Genomic DNA, 24,205 nt, shown 5'->3' on the forward strand with positions numbered 1-24,205 from the left:
GTAATGAAACAAATCTCTCACTCTCTTCCCTTTCGCACACGCGCTTCTAACCGCCACGTAGGAGCAGGCTGCTCCATCACTGTCACGCCGGGGCCCAGATTGGGTGCCAAAGCCACTAATAAAGACAAGAAGCGCATTTCGCCGCCTTTGAACCCGCCTCTACTTCATCTGCTGTTGCTCCGCGGAGTCGTTCTCAAGCACGTTTAGCTAATCGAGTGGCCGGCAGCCTTTATTTGAACATGTCCTTTTGAAGAATACGCTCATATGCAGTGTATATACAAAATGTATACATACATATGTCTTCATAAGTGTTTCTAAGTTAGTTAAAAAAACAACAAAAAACTGGCAAATATGGAATACATCTTCAAAAATGAGCTTCAAGCTGTTTAATGCAACTCCAAGTTGAAATTTACTTTCAAACTAAACATAAGACAAAGAAAATTGCACCTAATGTATTCTCAACAACCACATAACTTAGCCTTTAGTCTGCTAGCTTAATGCTAATGCTAACACAACATGGGAAAAGCGTGTCTAAGTTTTGTTAGTTTAAAAAATAAATAAATAAATATTGTTTCCTGTAACCACAGAGGGAGTGGTACACTACACTTAAAAAAAAAAAAATAAATGCTGTAAATGTTGTAAAAACACGCCAAGAGAGTATTCAAATAGTGTACTTCATCATTGATTCACTTTAGATTTTGGAGTTCATTTATTCATTTCACCAGAGAGGCAAGAGCGAGTCTGGCTTCTCGCCAGGACCCGCAATATTAAGTCAAGAAAATGGTGTGTCTTTATTTTATATTCCAGCTTTAACTCAACTGTCAATATGATGTCTTTTCAGGTAAAGTATGAAGCAGATGATTTGTTAATATGAACACAAACCTAGTTAATTCTGTTTGGGCCGCTTCGAGATCCTATTAGCGATGAAATATTTGCACCCAAGTCGCCACTACAACATGATCTCCAAAGCGATTTTATTTTATTTTTTAATTAAATAAGAACCATCGACAGTTCGCTTGAAGTGCGTGAGCAGTTATTACATTTGTGTCCTCCAAAAAGAAGGATATATTCAACGCGAAATAGTTTTACAACCGCATACGGTGGCTACGGTGACAAATGTGGTAGCATAATATTAATATCTTTCAATTTAGTTATTTTGTGTGAAAATGTGCACAAAAATGAGTTCTTGCCCTTAGTGTTGGTTTGTTCAGCAGTTTTGTGTCATCTTTGAATGGGAAATTTTATGCAAGAGAATCCTTTGCACATGAAATGGTTAATCACACAAAAACATCTTCAGTCGAAATGGTTAAACGACTGAAGATGTTTTTGTCTGTAAACGGCAGCTTAGTCTCAACGGTGTTCCTCTTTAAACACATTTATGTGGATCACCAGGTATGTGTACACGCGCACGCATACGTTCGGAGCATGCGGTTCCCCTGCGAGCCCGCTGGCAGTGGAAATGTTTTGCTTCGCTAATTAAAGTCAGATTTCCATAGGCGGGGGTGCAATCACAATGTGTTCTTGTACGTGGTTTGTCATCAGTATGCAAAACTCAAACTGCCACTCGGATGGAAAAGTTGTTTTGCATCTCTATAAGATGCTTATGAACTCGTCTAATTACTGTTTGTGTGAGTGTGTTAAAGAGTGCAGATTAGTGTGTGTGTGTGTGTTGTGTTTCTTGTTGCCGTGACTGCATCCTCATTTATTACTGTTCTTGTTCCTCTACATTTTTTTTATATTGGCTCAATGAAATCAACCAGCTGTCACGAGGTATTTTTAATCCTGTTAAATACAGAAAGTGACAATGCCAAAACCTCAGAAGAATAGAGAGGAAACTAATCTTTATTGAAAAAAAGATAAATGTCATCTATTTATTTTCAAATATGTTTCGTCATTTGGTCAATTGTATCGTCATGTCTTGTGGTACAATATTAACACTGGCATCAAATGTTAATGTAGTGGCGCCTTCAGATCCAAATGTCACTCAAATGTTACCCTTATTTTTTATTTTTTTTGCTCAAACTTGCAAGTGCAAACTTAAAATCCGAGCGTTGTATGGTGGCAGGTGACTCATCTCAATTGACAACAAGCAGCAGGCGTAGGAAATGCTCTTCTAAAAGAGGCCTACTGTGCAATACTTTTGTTATAAAATCCCACCAAATCCTTGAGAGAATAGCTTCATAAAGTTATGAAATGAAATAAGTAGTGGGTGCAACATGACAGTCGCGGGGAGCTTTAAGAGCCGTTTAACCTGCTTTACAATGCGAGCGCCTGCCATAAAAAAGGCGACAGTAAAAGATATCACAAGCGTGTCTTATGTCTACATTTGCATCCTCCTACATTGTGCTTGTAAAGGCACCGATCCAAGAATTCCATTGTTGTCTGTGTACTGTGTGAACGCGTTGTTTTAAAAGTGGGCCACACTTGTGCAGAGCCGCTAAGGGGGATGCAAACGTGCTGAGCACGGGAGAAGCCATTTATTTGACGTCGGCTGGCTCGCAAACAGATCACAGTCGGAGCCAGAATCAGAGGTGGAACGTGACTGAGGACAGGTACATTTTTTTTTTAGGTAGCAGTACTTTACTTGAGTGCTTATTTTTCCTCATAATTGTACTTTGACTCACTACGTTTGAAAACGGGTATCCGTATTTTTGACGTACTAAGTCGCCACCTGACGACTTATTAACCAAATCCCAAAAGAATGATACCATTTCCCGTGGTGGGATCTTAAATAGTTTTCCGCAGCAATGAGAGGCGAAATGTCTTCTAAGACAAACACAACAATCGATTCAATGGCCCTGAGGAAGAAATGAATGTGAATAACCACAAGCAAGTTATATTAAAAAAAAAAAAAAAAAAAAATGTTCACCTTCAAAATATGACAACAGTTTGACATCTTGGATTTATTTCCCCATTAGTACTGGAGTATGAATACTTTTTTTTTTTTTTTTTTACAATTTATGAACAACATTAAAGACTTACACTGAGAAATCTAATGCCTTGAGGACATTTGAATAAAACACGGTGGTGAATCAGGCAAGCGAATGAACAAACATTTGCTGCACGTTCTGTGAAGCTTTACGACCTTGTAATTTTTTTTTTTTATTTGAATACAAAGGTGTTTCACAAAAAGTAGAGATGCAAGGATGCGGTCTGCATAAAAAAAAGCTTCAAGGTTAACTGAAGGACGATTGTAGCGATTTTTTGTTTTTTTTGTTTTGTTCTTTCCCTTTATGGGATCTAACTGCAAGTTTCAGAACTTTTTGAAAGCTTTTTCAGATGAACACATCATAGAGTGTATGAGAGAAGCACTACATTTATTAAGATAAAATTATATATATAGAAATGACTATTTTAAAGGGAGGGGAAATGCTCAAATATGTCCTGATCGTCATATTTTGCCAGAATGTGAATCATTGTACAGAAAACCTTAAAAAAAGGTTTACAAAAAAATAAAATAACAGTTCCCAATTGCATTGTACAAAATAACATGCTGAAAACATTTCATGAATTCATTGCATCATATACCACGTCTCATCATCCCTTTTGCATATAGAGCCGCAATTAGGATTAATTTGTACAATCAATCGTGCAATCACGCAAAAAGGAACTTTAATCTTGATTTTATTTGTTTCTCTAACTACAGTGTTCAATCTGATTAAATTAATCATGTAAATAATACTCAAGACAAAGGGGGGCAATAATGAGCCTGTTGTCACAAGAATTGGGTAGTATTGTCTACCAAATAAATAAATAAATGACGTTAACGCTTCCAAAAGTAGGTGAGCACTTTTTAAACCAGCAATGAGTAAGGTAGGACGGAAAGAAACATTTTTATGAAACGCGGAAGGAAGGATGGAACGAACGAAAGACGGTTCCTGTCTTGAAACCGTACTTTTACTTTCATTTGGGGTATTTACTAGATTAAACTGTATTACAAAATGTAACTAAGTGTAAAAGTCATTAAAATAAACATTTAATTGTATATTTAGTCTGTGAATAGTGGGTGTACATTTTAGTGCTTCTGAAAAATAGTCCAGTTTCAATGCTATAGTGATTCAACATTTTGTAACATTCCGTATTAGCCTTGTGTAAACTACAATTAAATAGATAAATAAAATATTATGGATGGATAAACAAAATTGTGATGTGACAGTTAATATACATGGTTATAAAAAAATAATAATATATGGCTGGATGGATGTTGTGGGAGTTAAAATCATTTTCTGAGAAATACAAAAATAAAAAATGAAATAAAATGAATTGCATACTATATTTAAATAAACCAGTGGTTCTAAAACATTTTACATCCAAGTACGATCTCATAAAATACGTTACTCTCCATACCATCCTAATGATCAAGATCAGTCGCACAATAGACAGGTAAAATAACACAAAATAAATTAATAAATATAAGTAATAAATATCAATAAGTAAGTAAATAAAAATCAATAAATTATAACAAAATACAGTAGGCCCCAAGTTAATTAAAAACACCTGAAAAGTAGTTTTAATATTGTAAGCCACTGCAATAGTATGCATAGTTGTTGAAATATAGGGGGAGTACTTAAATACAGTAATTCAATTTAGATGTACTGCACTATGTATACACGTGTTTAAAAAAAAAAAAAAAAAAAAAAAAAAAAAATTCAAAATAAATTGTACATTCACTTTTTAAAATTAAATTCAAGACACTGCTGTTATGCACAGATGGAACATTTTGTTCAGCTATTCTCACGTACAACACTTTGAGAATCACTCTATTCGAAAAATCTCAAAGGTTAACCAGCAAACAAAAATGTCAGAAAATTATGACCAATGAAATATTCATGTTCTCTGAAATTACTCACAAATGGACTAAGTCAGTGTGAAATTGTCTTGAATTGAACACAATGCTGCCGTAGCCATTGTGTCAATACAGAAAATGTCGAACCAAATGTAAACAACTTGTATAAATAATCCAAGTGGCTTCATCATGCCGGTTAGCAGAGCAAAGACTTTTGAAACAACACGCCAACATCTATCCAAATACCCCAGAGACAGTGTGCTTAGTGCCGTCATTCATTTGGGTTTGTGGTGTCCCCGGTGGCATCTCGTTGCCTCCGAGCCGTCCTCGCTTTCCTAGCATGCGCGATGTGTGCAGTCATGCGGAGCGCTTCTATTTGTGTCCCGTGCTGTCAACACTACGTTCAAAGTCCGTCAGCAGTCCCCCGAGGCCTACGTGGCGTGACGGCGCTTCTGGTTTGCAATTGAGGTTTTTTGTTGTACACCATGTGGGCTGCAAATACGTGCCTCTACTTTTGTGTGTCAATCCAACGCAATCCAGGGTTTCATTGTCCCCAGAGGCGAGCCAGATAACATCTATACGGATAATTAGTCATTTAGTATAAGTTTTATAATAGTACTTTTATCAAGTCGTTTTCATTTCACTTCTGAAAACCTTTTAAAAGTTTGCTTACAATTTCATCACTTGATTGGCCTACACTAATTAATAGGCATACAAAGAAAAACAAAACATCAAAACGAGCCACTTAAGAAAAGGGAACAACTACATTGTTGGCTTATTTTAACATTAATTTTTGGCATAATGTTCAAACTGAACCTTTATTTAGCATCTCGACATCTGAGGATTAGTTCTCCCAACTCAAACCTGCCGGAAAAGTGATTTCAGTGCCATGTTAGAAGATGAGTGTTGAAAACATGAGCAAGCCTGCTCAATTAGTTGTTACCTGTGGGTCCACATTGACAATTCACGGAAAGTTAACCATTTACCAAACAAATGGTACAAGTTATTCAGCATGTGGCTAACGCTAGACAATTGAGCTTGAGTTTGGACAAGAACATATTTGAGTGACAAGTGACGGACGTCTAGACTCCAGCAGTTGAGGACGGTTCTGTTCTTCACAATTTTGGAGCCTCATTTTATGAGTATACTTGGCAATTTCAAATTTGGCAGGGTTGTTAACAACCTGCTTATCTGTGGTGTGTCAAATTTACAAGACTTTTATTTTCACTTGATGGAGTTCACTTGAAGGATGCCTAATTGTTTACAAGCTTGCCTTTGTCACTGCAATGCTAATTAGCTAGAATCACTTTAAAGGCCCAAAAAAGGCTACTTTTAGGGTTGCCGGTGTTATAAATGTGAACGGACTGAGCTATTATCTACGGTAACGATTCAAAATAAAACAATCATCATTAAGAGACTGGTTCATGGCTTAAAATGTTACACTAGCACTCGTGTCTGATTCCTGCTCTTAGTGTGAGGTGACCTACGCAGCACACCACACACGGTACCTACAGTGGATATGAAAAGTTCAAAAATTTTAGTGATGTAAAATAAAATAATCCATCCATTTTCATTACCACTAGAACATCTGAATTTTATTCAGAGTTTATCAGCGGCATTTTAAATGATGGCATTTGTGTGCTAACTTGAATTTCCATTATCAGTTTGTAAGCATTTCATTGTCTTTCACTTGTAGGTCAAAAAAAGATTTACAATTGGAAACATGAGCACGTTTCACATTTAAAATTTGTCGGCTTTTCGAGTAGATCGGGGTGGAGACATTTTTTTAACGCAATACTGTGCCATGATGTAGCGACTGATGACCCACACACTGGACCCATTAAAGAAATTCCCTGAAGGATCCTTTCAGTTTCTGCTGACATTACAAAGGTCATTACAGGACATACATGGCAGGTTTGACTGGGATGAAGGAGCAGCACTCACCTGGGAGACTGATGGACAATTTTCTTCTCTTTAAATATCAGATGGCTTCTTTTATTTACACACAAACTGATTTATTCAGGGGCCTGTCGCGGGCTCAGGAGGAGCCAGCCAATTAGATCTGAATTATTAACGAGGACCTCTATCTTTTCTCCTTTCCCATCTGCTCTCGTTGAATCTTCCCTCACTTCCTCCCTCTTCGTCCTCTTGACCAGAAAACTCGGCCTAATATTTACTTTCACCTGATTGCCTCCTGCTGCTTCGACGGGCTCCTCTTTCTTTTGCATTAAGGCTTTCAATTCAACGTTTGTGTACAGCAGTCTCCTCTTCATCTCGACTACATCTTCCTCAGCTGAAACTGACCGACTCTTGCCGATTCGTCACCGCGTAAATGGTGGAAAGTTTTGGCAGTAAATGACAAGTCAAGCAGAAAACTGACCTAAGATAACCATAACCCGTCCAATTTGACAAGCTTTGTCTTCATTAAAAGTGACAAGCAAGCACATTTAAAATCTTTATGAACACAAGAGAGGCTAATGGCGGCTGTCATTGCGTATTTTGTGAAAGTAAAAATCAGCATAAGAAGTCATTAGAGAGGCACAAGCTGAAGCGCGTGTGCGCGCGCACGTTGCCAAAGTTTGGCAGGCAAATTGGACCTCAGAGAAGAAGAAGCAATAAAGCAGAAGCACGTCAACAGAAGAAGTGAAGTGTAAAGGGCCTCTCAAGGAGGCGTAGTGAGCAAAATTGATGACAAACATGCACTATTATTTTCCGTCCTTTGATCTGTGTAACCTCCAGCGTCTGTAAAATCAATAGTTCTCTTGTTTGAACGCAACACAATAATCCAGGACAGTCTGCAAAAAATAATAATGAGTCCATTGTAGATATTAGTTCTTGTGGTATTTTTAAACGTATTTAGGCATCGTCTATTGATCTAGAGGTTAGAATTTAAGCTAATTCCAGAGGTACGTCTATTTTCCAGGCAAAAGATATTACGTGGACAGCAAGCTGATTATTCTTGATTATTTGTATATATAAATAGTAGTAGTTGTGTGTGTCCAGTGATGGTAATCGGACGGGACAATTTATATCCTCGAGACGGTTCCATTATTGATTGATTGATTGGTTATTGACGCTTGTCACTGCGCTCCTTCAGGATATCCGATTCTAACAAACGCCTTTCCTCTGTTGTCGCGTATTTAACATCCCTACTGGCTCCTCACTTGTCCTGCCGTGTATATCAATCTGTTCCTGAGCTGATTAATTGTTTAAACAGCATAAACATTGTGCTGGGGCGTGCTTCTCGTTCGCAATCGCCCAGAAGCTGACACACCAAACGGGAGTGATAACAAGCCAATTAGGCTGCAAGCACCAATAAAGTTGTCAACACAGGCTGAAGGAAGGAAAAATAATAATAAAAAAAAAGCGTCACATAACATCCTCGCAATTTGCTCATTTGCATAATCTTCAAATAACAGCGCTGATATATATTTAAGTAAAGTTTAAAAGCATTTTTACATACAACCTCTTCCATCTTTGAAGTCAGGTGAAGGACATGCAAGTGAAGAGGAAAACAGACGAAGAATAAAAACCCACCTGGCTATTTGTCAGCCTCGTGTCAAAGTCACCTTGATGAAGACAGCTGCTTTATGTCCTCAAATTAATATCTGATGGTTGTGATAAAAGCATTTCGTCCCGCTCTCTTTCCCTGCCACATAAACACACTTCACATTTAGCACGGCAATATTCAATGTATTAGATGCTGCCACGCGCACGAGTGCTTTAATCCATTACACAAATTCTGCAATCACTTCCCAAGTCATTTCACAACTCAATTGCACATTTATTAGATTGAATATTTTATTCTCTCTATTTTGACATTTCAGTGTTTATATTTATTACAGTGGCTTAAAATCATATAAAACTGCACAGCAGCTTATGATACTTAATGTGAGTTTATTACACATTTTGAAGAAAACAACTGATTACTCACCTCAGTTTGAAGCTGCCGGTTGCTCCACTTCAATAAATGCACCCATACTTGCTGCTACAGTAGAACCTCATCAGACCTGCTTTTGGCTGTGGGAACTCAAGTGCAATAGAAAATGGGTTTAAATCACTAGTATCAAACTTGATATCTTCATGAGGAAAAGCTTGGTACTATTTACCCCCATTTCCAAGCTACAACTTCCTGTGCCATTTAAAATGCCTTTACCAGATACAAACCATAAAGAAATGCCATTAGTGTTTTTATAATATAATTCAGACTGCTCAGTTTGTTTGTCTTTCCTCAAAACAAACTCTTTCATTCTGCTCCTTTAGCGTCATAATTCCGCATATTTGAGGTTCAAGAACATGCAGATGATTTTATATCCCAAATTTTTTTTTTTTTAAATCTAACCAAATGCCATTATTTTTAACAGTAATGTGAGATTAATTTGAAATGATATTAAACTGTTTTGGATGACGGTTTGTAGTCTATGTACAGTTGAAACACTTTACGTAAGCAAGGCAGGCCTCGGTCACGATCCCGAAAGTGAACTAAACCTTTGAACTTCAAACCGAGTTATGTACCAAATCCAACATTTACATGTGTTCTCCATTATAAGCAGCCTTGTCCCTATGGTGTGCCCCATGATGAATACAAGTTCGACACCCCCGGCATACCATTGGGACAAACCTGTTTGAGAAAAAATGTTCAAATGAGAAGAAACCATCCATTGTTGAAAGATGAGACGGATCATAGACACGCAAAGAAGACAGCATGAGGCTTTGATCCATGATGATCTTTTTATTTGATGGCGTCTCCTCCATCAGGCAGCCCCCGAGGACTCTGAAAAATCCACTTGAGCGTATTCATTGAAAAATAATTTTGTCGCCTTTATCTGTGTCCTCTCTGCTCCTTTTCCCGCCTTTTGTGACCACAGATGATTACATTGAGCGATGTTGCCTCCGACTCGGGGGCCCGGTCTGATAAATGACTCTGCCAATCGACGACGGAAGGGGAGGAGGTGTCGTGTATTGGGGGGTGCAGGGGGGGTGATACAACCCCCCGTTTGTCCGTCTCCCTTTTGTGCGTGCGCTGAGAGGAGATTGGATATTGAACTGAGCTCGCCTTCTCGTCGGAGTGCACGCGTGCGAAGGAATGACACCGCAGCCTCTTCTGCCTCTCAAGTGATGGCTAAAAGGTTCACAAAATGAACAGTTCTTCAAGTGTCCTCCAGGGGGCAGGCTACACTCCAGTCAGCTTTGCCGATGCTCCAAACGAGCAACTCGGCCACCCGGTGACAGAGGAAGCTCCATCATATCATACCTTGGCGCCTTTTGGAGCACTTGAAATCCATGCATCGTGCTTCCTTCCTTCACCATTTCACAACAGAAGCTGCCTCTCAGGCAAACTGCCTCACCATCAAATTCTTCCACCGGATGGCGTCCCACGGTCAGAGGCAGTCCCTGCACAACGCCACCTGGCCGCGCCGGAAGTCCCTGCAGGGGCACAGGCGTCTGTATTTGGGCGAGTGGCCCGCGCAGCTGAAAAGCAGCGGATCGCGCTGAAGTCCGCACTCGCGTCGCATCACGGAGAAGGCCGGGAGGACGTGGTTCATTTCAGAGTCCAGCACCTCGCACTGGACCTCCAACCTTCAGTGGTACACAAACAACAGGGTGATGATAAAAAAAAAAACGTTTTCAGGGATAACATTACTAGAGACTCATTTACTAAAAACAACTTTAGATTTTATATGTGACCTCCAAGAAGGGAGAATACAATTATGGACCTCCTGTATTTCATTATGGCTCTTCTTCACTCCCAACTATGAGGAATCTGATACACCTTGAGTCCACCAACAGGCCACAGCAGGTGGATAACATAATACGTAGTTGAGGTGCTGCATGTCTGTTTTAATGTCAAGAATTGAGTTGTGAATTGGCCAAATCGGAATTTTCCCCATTTGTCTTTGTATGTTTGATGTATCTATGTGGGGAGTGCACATGCAAAAAAAGCTACACATTATAAGCAGGTAATATGAGCGGACTGCCGGAAGTAGTTCTGGGAATATTTAATTAGCTAACACCTCACTGTTGGCCAGCTAATACCATGTCAGAATGAAGAGCTGATACTATTTATAAGCAGCTGGGGCAGCTATTATTATTTAGAACAAGTAAAGGTGCACACAGTAGAACAAATGTGTCATTTGCTGGCAAGCCCAGAATTAATAAACATGTTGTAAACCTTTCGTGAGGGTGCCCTTTCTCAACAGTGCCACTAAACACAAAAGATGCATTTCAGATGGGTAGAAGAGAGGCTGTACAACGGTCTGAAAATTCACTGACGGAGACGTTAGATTTAAGCGACAAGGGCGTTGGAGGAGCTGTTAGGCAGGTACGAGATGAAAGATCATCCGCGTCGTACGGCACACGCAGACGTAAGGATGACAGAACTCAAAAAAGAACATCACTTTAAAGCCCGGAACACAAAAGATGCGCAAGAGATGATTGAAGGATGGAAGCAAAAATAAAGAAGAAACATGACTGACTGGAGGGGAGTATGTGGAGAACAACGCACACTACACACAATTTTACTCTCAACATGAGCTCCTGGTTTGAAGAATACAAATACATACCATGTGTTCACATTTCTACATGGCGCACTACAATGGATTTGGTCGTTCAGTGTGGCCGGCCGTACCTGCGCAGTGCCTCTTTGTTGTTGATGAAGCGAAAGTGAGCGGGCTCGCAGACGAAGCCGTGGCTCCGGCACGCCTCCACGCACGACTCGCCCTCTTGCGATACGAGCAGTCGCAGGGAGCTGAGAGGGGGCCAGGCGCCGGGAGGGGAGGCCACGTCGGGAGCCCAGCCCAGGGCCGTGGAGTTGGCCAGGGCCACAAAGAGAGGCCTCGTGACGCCCGACGAGGCTTGCCTGGACGTGTTGGCGGGGACGAACACTGGCTCCGGGGCACAGAAGTCCTAAAAGGGAAATGCAATGGCGAATAATTGTACATTTCAGTTTTGTTTGGTTCAAGGTGTCTTATATTGATGCTCATAGAGGGAAAATCCAGAGCCCTTTTTTGTATGTAACTTCAAACTGTTGTACTTCATATTTTCAGGCTCAAAAATCAAACTTAAAAAAAATCACATTGATTTGAAGAAAGGCACTAAAACGTTTACTAAACAGTCTTTAGTCTCGTCTGTCACCCGAGCTTGTAAATAATGAAAAGGACTCTCAAAATACAAATCATCATCTGCTTGCCGTCTGCACTTACAAATACATCATCTTGGCGCATCGCTTCTTGCATGACTCGTCCCTATTCCATCAATGTCATTAGATGTAGTGCTTGGGACCCGCAGGGAGGGGTTCGATTTGTGAGAGTGTTGAGAGAAAGTGACACGTGGCTCAAACATAATGAGGAGATGTGGTCAACTGCTGTTTAATGTACTATCGTGCAGGGGTTCTCAAACTGGGGTCCCCGGATCACCAGCGATTAGCCATTGGGGCTCAACTACAACTTTAATATAATATTTTGACTAAGTGTACAGGCAGCATAAATTTGCCTTTCACTCTGAGATCAATAGTACAGCACTAATATTAGCCGTTCTATGCAGAAGATAAAGAATAGATGACTGTGAGAACTGTTATATTGTCTGCCTCAATTGTTGTGGCTGAACTATTTATGTCAAAGGGTTAAAGCACTGCAACATATATGCTAAATAGCTTTAGTATAAAGCTAGCGGGGACTTTCTTCAATCAGTTTGGCCATTTTGAATACACATGGTTATTAATTAATGATTAATTTGACAGTAAATCTCAACTGGATGTAGCATTAAACAGTTTGAAACTTCCTTTTTACTTTATTCAATCATTCTATATTCACATTGATTAATTACAAGTTAACAAACAATTTTTAAATGAGAATGACTTATTTCATGAAAATAAATCATTTTACATAAACATTTGAACTTTGATCTCCTCTACAAATGACCTGGCCAATTTGTCTGTTTAAAAGCAAAACAAAAAAATGGTGCATCTGATCGAAGCGGAAGACAACTCACCTGCTGCTGTATGTAGGCGTGCACTCGCTCCAACATGCCCTCACAGGTGTACTCGTAAGGCAGGTACGGTACAACCTGCAACGCACAAACAGCAACTCAATCATGTTGCATATTTACCACGGTCACTTCACTGTGGATGCATTCATTCGTCTGGCTGGCCTGCATAATTTGAGCACATGCCTGATGGACTCCATTCTAAGTGGCGTGGATGACCGATGGACGAATGGCTATGCATTTGCATGCCAGCGGAACGGAGCGCCTGCTATGAGGCGCGGGGCTTGAAATTCTTTATTTGCCTAATTGGCCAGACAAGAGCTGCCGGAGTGATCTATAAGTGTCGAAATAACAACATAAAGCAATCAGAACGGAGGCTAAAGGTGCGGGAGAATTGGGCCACGCCGCATGATGATGCATTTTAAGGATGGCGGGAGAGATGGTCTACTTTCATAAAACTGCTTCTTTTTTTTTTTTTATCTGAAAAAAACATCAAGATCCGTTTGAAGAGAAGACAGAAAGAAAGAAAGATTTATTGGAACATGATGACTCGTCAGACAGCGAGAGATTGCTTTGTCCTGCATGACTGAACAGAATGTGTGTGTGGAGTGTGCTTTGTAGATAATGGCCATAATGTGTAGGTAGGGCTCGCTGGGATGATACAAGGAATTTCATCATCGCAAAGCTATTCGCAATCCTATTGTGGTCATATGTAATGGTACGTGTGTGCAGAGAGAAGTGCCAGGAGAAGAGCATGGTGTGCTTTTTTTTATTTATTTATTTTTTTTTTGCATGAGGGCTCCATCTGAGATCTCACAAAATATTGGCCTGAATAAAACTAAACGAAAAAGAGACCACAATAAAGTAACAATGTTTTCAGTTGTAAAAATACAGTTTGACAACACTTCAAGTTTGGTTGCACTTACCATATACGTCACACATCTTGAATAATATTGTAAAAGAGACTTAAAAAATAATATATACGTTAAATGTATTTAAATTCCCAATTTGTTCTTTTTATTTTTTTTCTCTGCAGTCTATACATTGCCATGAATGCTCACCTCTCCAGCCAGACCAATCACATGCTTGACTGCTGCGTTAAGCTAATTAATTACACTAATCTCGAGCAGGGTACTCAATGGATCCCCAGCCAGCATGGCCGCACAGTGAGATTGAACAAAGTACATTTTAATAAGTTGATCAAAGAGGTGCTGTGAGATGGCGATAACAGCGTTTTAGCCGTATTATTTATTGTGGGATTGCTCTATGTTGGTGCTAGCAGATTTTTTCATGCTTTAAAAAAAAAAAAAATTATTCATGATGCTCACGTAAACCTGCGAGGGGCGATTCGGCTTTAACCACTTTTATTTAAAAAGACAAGCTTTAGATTTGTTATTCGGATGTAAAAAATAAATAAATAAATACAAACACAGGAATCCAGTTTTGCTAATAAAGAACAGCTATGTTCATTGTAAAAGCGTAATGGTGAGTTGTATATTTAATCATTTGTTTTTATTTGTCTTTATACCATCAAAATCCATTCATCGGAAGTACAGTATTCTAATTAAAAAATATTTTAATTTGATTTATTTCAGAGCGGATAAAAAAAAAAAAAAAAAAAAAAAAAAAAAAAAAAATGTCCTTCAAAGTGACGTACGGCATTTTCAAATTTATAGTCTGCTTTGTCTTTGTCATGGATTTCAGTGACACTCACAAGTCTCAGAAAGATTCATGTTGGCAGGATTCTTGATTGTCAACGAATGACACCTCTTTGGTTTTATACTGCATTCATTCTCAACGTGGTGAGTCATAGGACTGGACTGCAGAAATTGCATAGATGAAAGGTGTGCAAGTCCAGGCATGTGAAAAGGGACTTATGGGAGAACATGGTTGTAACTGGGCAGAACAATAGTCACTTCATGACCATGCTCGCAACTGTATTTATTCATGTATAAAGCCCAAACCTTGAAAAGGTCCAAATTTTTATTTATTTATTTTTGCTGGGTGCCACTACCTTGGTCCTCATAATTTCTCTGATGGCAGCGTCAAACTCCACCGAGTTGTTGTAGTCCACGGTCATGACATGAGGGCTGCCGATGTACTGCTCCGCGTACGGGTGCTGCGACGACACCTGCACAACAGCGACAACAACTTTTTATCTTGGATATTTTCTGTGAAAATGAAATATCACACTAGTCACGGTCAACTTTTCCTCTTGGCCTAGAGATTTAATTGCCTTGGCCTGTTTTATACCAAGAATAAAATGAGATGGTACAGAAAATAGCTCAAGTATATAAAATGAAGCAGTATAAAATACTGCCGATCTCGACATTTTGGACAGTTTGATGAAATGGTGGCCTTTCCTCAAATAGCCCCTCGATGAATTGCAATGTGTGTCACGCATGACGTCATCATACTCTATGTAGTGAAAATGGGTTGACGTGGAAACAAATGGGATGGACTCAAGGCTTCCGTACTTCTCTTGACGTGGGCTTTCCTTTGAAGAACTCGTGATTAAGCGAGCTGTGAGGCGGGTTAAACTTTGGCTGCAGGAAGACGCAGCCGTTGGCTATTGCTTCCAAGGGGGCGGGGCCTTCGTAGGGAAAACCAAAGCCGATGAAGAGCTGCAGACAGAGACATAGGCGCATACATTATTTTAACATGACAAGTATGTCAATCTGACTTGAAATTAGTTTTCCTGAACACAAAACATAAGAAATGAGCGTTGTTCACCTTTGCTTTTCGCAGCAGCTGCTGGAGCTCGTGCTGGGGCAGCAGGCCGTGGTTCTTGACAAAGGCCGGAACCTCTGGCGGTCGCTGCGTCTCGTAGTACACCGTGCCGTGGACCTCCATGTATTTGTGGAGAATCTGCAGGAAACCTTCTTTGCCCTGATGGGAAGCATCAGCCACACAAAAGGTGAGGTGTGCGGTGTTGCATCCTGGTAGCTTGAGATTGTTTTTTCAGTGTTCATTCATTTGGACTATTGAGGGAGCCATGTTAAAGAAGGTAATACAATGTTACAAATATTCTCTCTGTAGTGATCCTCTGTTTTTTTTGTTTTTTTTAATTATTCAAAAGACGAACGATTACCTTGTTTGAAATGTGCAATTCAAATATAATAATTGCAAAAAAACAAAACAAAGACAAAAAAAAAGGGGGGGGGGGAGCATAGGACTGCTCCAGTGTACACACTGTATCCCTCCACCTGCACTCTGACCCCCTTGAACCCGTTAATCCTCTAGCCGTAACTGGAGGCAGGTCTTGATCGATCTGCTTCTCCGTAGAGATTTTCCCCAGCCAGAGAGAGATTTACTTGGAGAACCAACAGTGGCAGACGATACAAATTATTGGAAGGTCGAACACAGCTGTCTTAAATTCTCCTTCGCTGCGCATTAACGTGCTGTAGTTTGCTGGACAATTATATGTAACAGGAGTTAAGAGCTGTATTATGTTATAGCTGGATTTGTGTCACTGCCAAAAGCTGTCCGTCCATCCATCCATCCATCCATCATAGACTTACTCTTTTGAGCTCAATGGACAATTGGACAATCGTGCAACCATTTTCAGACATCTGATTGACATATTTAAGGTGTAAGTGTTGGTATTAAGGATTTTTCTAGGCCTTCAAAAAACAACAACACATTTTTAAATATCTGGAGACCAAGTGAGGATCATTTCTACACAGATAACACTCATTAACACTCTTAAGACCTCGAGGACAGATTTTAACAGCTTCAATATGTGTGATTAGAGAGTGCTGTCTTGAATCTCGCTGATTTTATTTGGAGCAAGTAAAGATGCAAAACACACGTATGCAAATTATAATTATGTGTGGTGTAACCCTGCCATATACTAAACCAATGTAAACACTGGCGTGCATGCATGCAGATGTAAATTGAACTATATTTCAAAAATTGGCTTACCTGAAGCTTGTGTCCGAGAAGACGGATGCAATGTGAGAAAGGGACAAAACAACATGTGAATATGCATTGCGAGACACCACATATACCTCATTTGGGTGTCATAGCCTAAACAAAAATAGGAACACAGCACGAGAGAGATTTCCCAAACCAATTTAGGTTTGTTGTTTTGCTGCCAAACGGAAGCTTTAGTGTGGCATCATCGAGCCTCACTTGTCATTTGTTGTTTTGTACCTTCCACATGCTGGCCTCCTTCCCGTACACAACCGCCATGCTGTTGACTTTGCTCTGCTGGATGTTCCGCTTCTCCGTGTCGTTCAGCTCCTCCGACACGAAGCCCATGAAGGAGTTGTCTGGCGTGTGAGCTAAATACGTGCAAACGTGGCACGTTGTCGCACGGTGAGACAAAAGGAGGAAGACAAAGACAGTCGCGCTGTTGAGTGAGATACAAACGAGCGGCCCGGGTTTGTTTCATACCACTGCTAATTCGGCCCTACAGCTGCACGCCTAAGTATTATAAATAGTCATTGTCCATTAGCCAGCTGCTGTTGGCTATGGATACGTACGACACAAGTGTGTGGGTTTAGTCTCAGTAGGCAGGTAGTCAAAGTGAAACATGGGCACCAACAGAAAGGCGATAATGGCGCCGCTACAGCCGACTGGTTCACAAGTGAATGTGAGAAGAGCACCAAGTAATGTAGCCAATAATTCAGAGAGTTGCACTAAGGAGGCAGAGAACAATAAGTGCTTTGAGAAAAACATAACATCACACGTACATTTGTGTAGCGGCAGCTTGTTAACTGTGATGCTGCTGGAAATAGGCACCGTTAAATAAAACAGCACAAACATTTGTCAAATGAATGCGTAAATGGCCGCTGCTTAAAGTGGGAGTCAACCTTAAACATTTCTTGACAATAATATGTTATATGATGATCTCACTAGTCTCAACGTGAGATTCTGATTAATATTCCGTTTGTGGAATATGAATTATGCAGCAAAGGCAGACGTTTTTATCCATCGCAAGGGACGGCCATTTTGCCACTTGCTGTCGACTGAAGATGACATCACAGTTGCTCATGGCTCAGGCAACGACCAATCACAGCTCATCTGTTTTCTGAAGCTGAGCTGCAATTGGTTGTTACCTGAGACCTGATCGAGCAACTGTCATGTCATCTTCAGTCGACAGCAAATGGCAAAATGGCTGCCTTCTGAGATGAACAAAAACTTATGGATTTTGCTGCTTTACTCATATTCCACTAACACAATATTAACCAGAATACCGTATTTAGACTAGTGGGGGCTGCATCGAACATATTTTCAAGAAATTTCCTTGGTGTCAACTTCCCTTTAAAATTGTTATAGCTAAAGAACATGTTTATTTTCACGTTCCACTTTCAATCCTTATTGTCATTCACTGTAAAAGCTAAGGTGTTCTATGTTCTCATGTCACAATGGAGTGGACAAAATCACAGTGAGCTACTTACGGAACATGGTCATGTACTGCCTGGCGTTCAGGTTCCAATAGCCCCAGTTGGTCCGGTAGCCGTGCAGCGTGGCGTACTCTTCGTGGTTGTAAGCTGGCTCCGTCCCAAATGTGTCAATCACGCGGATGTGACATCTGCAACGACACGACACGGCCACTTAAAAAAAAAAAAAAAAAAGAGTCACCTGGACTTCTCTGGGTTTTTAAGTTGGTTTTTTTTCTGTGTGGTGACAGAGCCATGTGATACAGAGACAGGGAATGACTATGATTCACGATTCGTCTCACAAGGCCAGTAGACGTATCGGTACATCAAGCACGCACCGAACACAAATACATGTTCTGCCACTATTGCGTTTGATGGTCTATTGAAGCGGCTCATATAGAGACATTGGTGTCAACGCCCTCGCTTCTGTGATGACAGTTTTATAGGGTTAAATAAAGCGACACCGAGGTGGGGGGGAAAAAAATTGTAACTGGGCACTTACCTCCGCAAATAGGGGATGAAATGTACCATGCACAGCTGTTTGAGGTGTGGTATTGTATCAATTCAATAGAAGATGCAGTGGAAGCCAACAATTAACCTTCACTATGCTAGCAATGTAAAATTGTGTATTTAAATGACCCAACAAAATGACGGTCAAGAGAAAGCACAGAGTGAATTATTAATGGAAAAAAAGTCAAATACTGTATCCGGTTTCCTCTCCCTAGTTGCCCTATCACATATCACCCTGTCGGAAAGTGATCACTATTGGATAAGAGGTCCCTGAGGGAGGGAAAATAAGGAAGGTGACATTTGAGTGGAATATCCGACCAGAGTTCAGCGAGAGAGGCTAATTTAGGTTAAATGGACTCTCACCAAGGCTCAGCTGATGTTAACTAGTGAGCATTTGGCACGCTCACATTTATTTAAACTGTTAGTCAGCCTTTTGTTAAGCAGTCTAGACAATCATTATGCAAATTTGTAGTTCTCTAAATGCACAAGTTGGTTTTAAATGGCTTTAAAATGGTTGGGATGATGGCGGTGATCTCATAGCTTGTGCATTGCCAGGTTGGAATTGGACTTTTTTTTTTTTTTTTTTTTTTTTTTTTTTTTTAATATACCAACCTCCATCTGTGTCTCGAGTCTGGAGCTTCTACAAATTTACCAATTGGCTGTGTTGATGCATTAGTAAAGAGAGGCAGTACTGTATTTACTTTCACACCCTCCTACTGAAAATGGGTGGATGCCACAATAAAAAATAAAAAATAAAAAAAAGACAACCAACAGCTTTATGCCTGCATAATAAAATAATACTTAAATTCCTTCTCAAGTGGCCAAGGGCATTCATTTTTACTCAACTTCAGACAGCACCAGCTGGCTGTCTGAAATAGACTGTACTGAATAGTTACTAAATCTGCGGTTTTCAATTGATTTGTTTTTGCAATTTTATTCTCTTTTTTTTTTTTTATCTATATGTCCTGTGATTGTCTGCCATTCATTCCAGGGTGAAACCCGCCTCTCAGCCAACGTCTGCTGTGAGACCCAACTCACTTGTAATAATGAGAACAAGGGTTATAGAAAATGGATGTCTAATAAATATAATATTTAATCTAAATTATTCTGTACTGTATTACAGACGCTGCATCACGTTGTTATTTTTCTGGACACGACTCAGTTGTGTTGTGCGTGAAATGAATTCCCTTGAAAACCTTCTCACCAACTTTTTAAAAATGTGTGCTCGTTATTAGAGCGTATGCTACAGTACATTCACAACACAACATGTTTCAGTATTGTCTCATCAGGACACAACATAAGAACATTTAGAATGATTTAAAGCATAAAACGAGAGTAATTAAATGGAGCTGAAAGGCTCCAAAGCCCCAGAACAATTGATTAATGAGGCTTCTCTGCACCACAAGGCTTAACTGAGCGGCTCCAGATATTGACGAGGAAAACTTTAGATGAAAGTCAGAGACCTCTAACCATTCACGAGCACTCTCCTGGCCATGGTTCCGTTGATTTTTGAGAGCGGCAGAAATTTATTTGACACATTTATGCAAACGGAAAAGAAAAATCGAGCGATAGTGAGATAAAGCAAAGCCATTCGCAGAAGCACAGAGAAAAAAAAATCCATACAGAGACAGATAAGCAGGTAGACAGACAGAAAGGCAGGCACACCAAAAGAGACCAAGATGAGAGCGCGACGGGCAGACAAGGACAGACAAAGGCAGGCACGAGAAAAATGGTGAGCAATGGTGAAAGCACACAGAAGGGAACAGACATGGAAAACAAAGCAAGGCAGTCTCAGGCAGGGACAGACAGGCGCACAAACCATTTGTTGATGTTTTACCAGACACAAAATGGATGAAGCAGTTCAGTTCAAATGCCCGCTGCTAAGGAAATAGCTCAAATGGGAACACTAAACATAAAAAGAGACTTCCTGCAGTAATACAGATTGATGCTGAAAGATGGCCGCAACATGGCTTGTAGGTGGATTGATCCAAATAGCTATAGCAACATTGGTATTTAATATTGATCTATATTAGTGTAGTAACGTCAATACTTTCATTTCAGTTTCTCTCCTGTAAGTACTGCACCAGGATTACTAAACATGGGCAGATTTCACCATGAACATTTTTCATTCTTTTTTTTTCAAAGCCAGAAAAGAAGTTCACCAAAGGATGGAACTTTAGCATTATTTATATGTTCAAAATTCTAAACATTCTACAGTACTTGGTGGGGAGTGTTTGTTGAACAGACCCCAGCATCCATCTGAGCGAAGCCAACAGAAACATTTCAACGGGCAGGCAAATAGACCCAATGCATGTCAACCAGAAAAATATTAAACCTGCAAGCACTCCTGGACAGCCTCTCACATGACCCATAAAATGAGAGAATAAAACATTGTTTACATACAACGCAAAATGCTCAACCAAACTATACGGTATTGAAAGTCTGCTAGCTTGATGTCAATGTGAAACCTAGACGAGCTAACAGAGATTAGCATTGACTGCTACTTTGACGCACGCAGAGCAGCAACAGTGGGCACACCACTACACAACTGACGATAAAACACATAATGCTCAACCAAACCATAAAATATCCAACGTCTGCTAGCTTGATGTCAATACGCAACATAGAAGCGCTAACAAAGATTAGCATTGACTGCTATAAACATACACACCGGCATATAACGTCTTTACTTTGAGAGAACAAGTTGAGTTGGTCCACTAGCTATTTCTTCTTCTATTACACCAGACCTCAGTGTTGCCTGACATATTCCGTCACCAAAGCCACACAACTCTTAATACCAACTCCCCCCCAAAAAAACACTCAAAACATCCGCAATATAGCCTAGCACAAAGGTGAACCGCGACAGTGCAGGGGTTCACTGGAAAGAATTTACCAAAATAAAGTTCCAGTACATCTGGGTCCACATATGCTTGTCCATTTTTATGTATTTCGATGGGGTGCAACACATCCTTCTCTTCCAAACTAATTGTCACATGGTGTTAGAGAAAGCCCAAATCAGGACTCCAAACACTAACGTAGGACTGCTGTCCTCAGCAAGCAATTAGATTCAGACTGCTGCTGTGCGCTGACATATAGTCTGGGGGAAATGTGCTATTTTCTAAGTGCGACTGTGTGCGTTGGGGTGTGTGCGTGTGTGTGTGTACGAGACACGCGCACACGTGAATAAAAGAGAAACAGCAAAACAGGTTGTGTTCTCGGAAGAAAAAAAGAGCTTCCTCTGTAATGCTTATAATTGGATTTTAAAAATACATGTCATGGCTTTCATGGCTGTGTGTTGTTTGCTACCAGACATTGTCCCAGCAGACGACTTTTTTTGTTTTGTTTTTTTTGTTTCGTTTTTAGGCTTTACGCTCTCTTTGCTCCATTGTCACATCCCCACCTTCGCTTTGATTCTCATATTTGTTTGTGTATAGCTCTGTTCTACTTTTGGCATTTGGCCTGTAGTCAGATAGCATGCAGTCTCACGCCTCCACTTTGCTGAGCGCACTAGTCGCAAAAGAACAAATGTCAATTGCTACAATCATAGTAAAAACATGCTGAAGACTGTATTACTGAAAGGATTTTGCTCCCTTGGTCTCGTGGTTGTTGTGGCCTACTTTCCAGGATGTTCCACCTCTGTGGGAATGACAAAAGCTGTTAGGCGCACTCTGAGATGTGCGGGCATTACACACGCGCACACACACACGAGCACTTACACGTTTTTGTAATCTTAAGGATATTGTTTTTGTCAGGCATGTCATGTCTTTTTGCTGCAGCTTAAAACTACCCTTAGCTGACTGTAAGAACATTCAACCAACAGAACTAGTATAAAAATAGCTCCTATGAAAGAATAGTTTTAGGAACTGATTTACTGCAATCCAAAATACTGGCTGCTAAATTGTGTGTTCCCTCTAACAGATAGCATACAGTGTTGGTTAATGAGTTGACAAACATTTGGGAGAGCATAGCAATTGCAAAATGAAGTATGAAGTGATGGAATTGGAAGTGTTAGTGGAAAACAAACAAACTGAGAAACAGAAAAGAAATCTATGGCTTCGATAAATTTGGGCAAATAATAATAATAATTAAAAAAAGTCCATGTTTTGTTTGATTGGACTCATGAGTGTGTGGGTCATTACTGTACTGTATTTTCCCATACTGCTTTTAAATCTGGGGATAACAACTTATTCGGAAGAGGCCAGCATCAGTGGTCACATGCAATGAAATGACGCAAAGAAATCCTGAGTTGAAGGGAGTTTTTTCATTGCATATATGGCATGACTCCTTCTTGGGATTGGCTCCAAGTTAACCCTTATATACTACTGTATTTTTACAACAAGTACTACATAAAAAAAAAAAAAATACTTCTCTCCAAGTACCAGAAACATTACAAACTTTTTTTTTGGGGGGGGGGAGCTGGAAAGATGATCAACATTTCCATTCATTTCTGTGTAAAAGAAGATTTGCGATCCAAGTGTTTTGAGTTACAAGCATGGTCACGGAACAAACTGGAACTTTCATCTCACGATGCCACACAAACTAATAGCAGCCAGGAAAAAAAAAAAAAAAGAAGAAAGGAGCGGAGGAACTCACTTGTGTCTCTTGAGCGAGAGCCCCATGTGCTGCTTCATCTGCTGCAGGCCGTGGTAGTCTGTATAGATGAGGTCAAAGGGCAGAGGGCCAGTCAGCGGGCAACTGCCTCTGCCGGGGGGCACACCCAGGAAGCTGCAGAACACAAAACACATTCTTACAAAGGAAGATGACGACTAATAATAAAATGTGAAATGACAACCAAAGCATACAAGAGTTCATTATTAAAACTGTGTACTGTAATCATGTTTGTTGTATACGCTTATTTGCTTTACATCAATACGACATCTTGATAAACCAATTATCGCAGCTTACTGCCTTGCAGGCATGTGTTGCTTTGCCTCAAATTGCTGACAACAGAAAAGCATTATTACATGGGGGCTGCTGCTCTTTGCTGTTTGGTGCATTTTGGGTGGACGAAGCACAATTGCGGCATCAGAACAATCGAGGTTGGCATGAGAGAGACAAAAATCTTCCCACAGAGATGCCTACAAACCCAAAATTCCTGTCGTATGCAGATTTGCCACTGGTGGAATATCTGACAAGGCAGCTGATTGGCTAATTACCTTCAGGTTACGACGCTGCTGATTGGCTGCTGCTGAGGAGATCAACTGAAGAGGTCAAGCTGCATTCAGTGTTGCACCTCCACGTTGCCGTCAAATATTTGCCTGTCATCTGTGCATTTTTCACTCTTGTATAACTTTTATTTATCAGCTATTTCTGTTAGTTTAGCTTATTGAGGCAAATAAAAAAAAATGTATCTCCCATTGGTGAACTATTTTGGTTTCAGTTAATTAAGAGTTATTCCTTTAACACATATATAGAACACACAGCGGTAAGGGTAATCTACCATTTTATTTGAGTAGTTTTCTTCAGTGTTATTTATTTATTTTTATTTCACATATAGGGTTTAGATAGTAGGTTTTGTATAATTGTACCAGGTAGTATC

At 40.1% G+C, this 24,205-nt stretch overlaps 1 protein-coding gene across 3 annotated transcripts in view; it reads right to left on the minus strand.

Annotated features, from left to right (window-relative positions):
- Positions 1–9,498: 9,498 nt before the first annotated feature.
- Positions 9,499–24,205, minus strand: part of LOC144020523 (alpha-1,6-mannosylglycoprotein 6-beta-N-acetylglucosaminyltransferase B-like) — a 102,031-nt gene continuing 87,324 nt past the window's right edge. For all 3 annotated transcript variants that reach the window (XM_077524087.1, XM_077524086.1, XM_077524085.1), the window contains 9 exons: positions 23,260–23,391; positions 18,175–18,308; positions 16,925–17,055; positions 15,503–15,658; positions 15,247–15,393; positions 14,784–14,900; positions 12,776–12,850; positions 11,415–11,692; positions 9,499–10,366 (listed from right to left, as the gene is read on the minus strand). In XM_077524087.1, coding sequence (XP_077380213.1) covers positions 10,168–10,366; positions 11,415–11,692; positions 12,776–12,850; positions 14,784–14,900; positions 15,247–15,393; positions 15,503–15,658; positions 16,925–17,055; positions 18,175–18,308; positions 23,260–23,391 — 1,369 coding nt within the window. In that variant the 3' untranslated portion in view covers positions 9,499–10,167. The remainder of the gene's footprint in view (positions 10,367–11,414; positions 11,693–12,775; positions 12,851–14,783; positions 14,901–15,246; positions 15,394–15,502; positions 15,659–16,924; positions 17,056–18,174; positions 18,309–23,259; positions 23,392–24,205) is intronic.

Source organism: Festucalex cinctus, chromosome 6 (genome assembly GCF_051991245.1).
Source record: "Festucalex cinctus isolate MCC-2025b chromosome 6, RoL_Fcin_1.0, whole genome shotgun sequence".
Classification (NCBI taxonomy): Eukaryota; Metazoa; Chordata; class Actinopteri; order Syngnathiformes; family Syngnathidae; genus Festucalex; species Festucalex cinctus.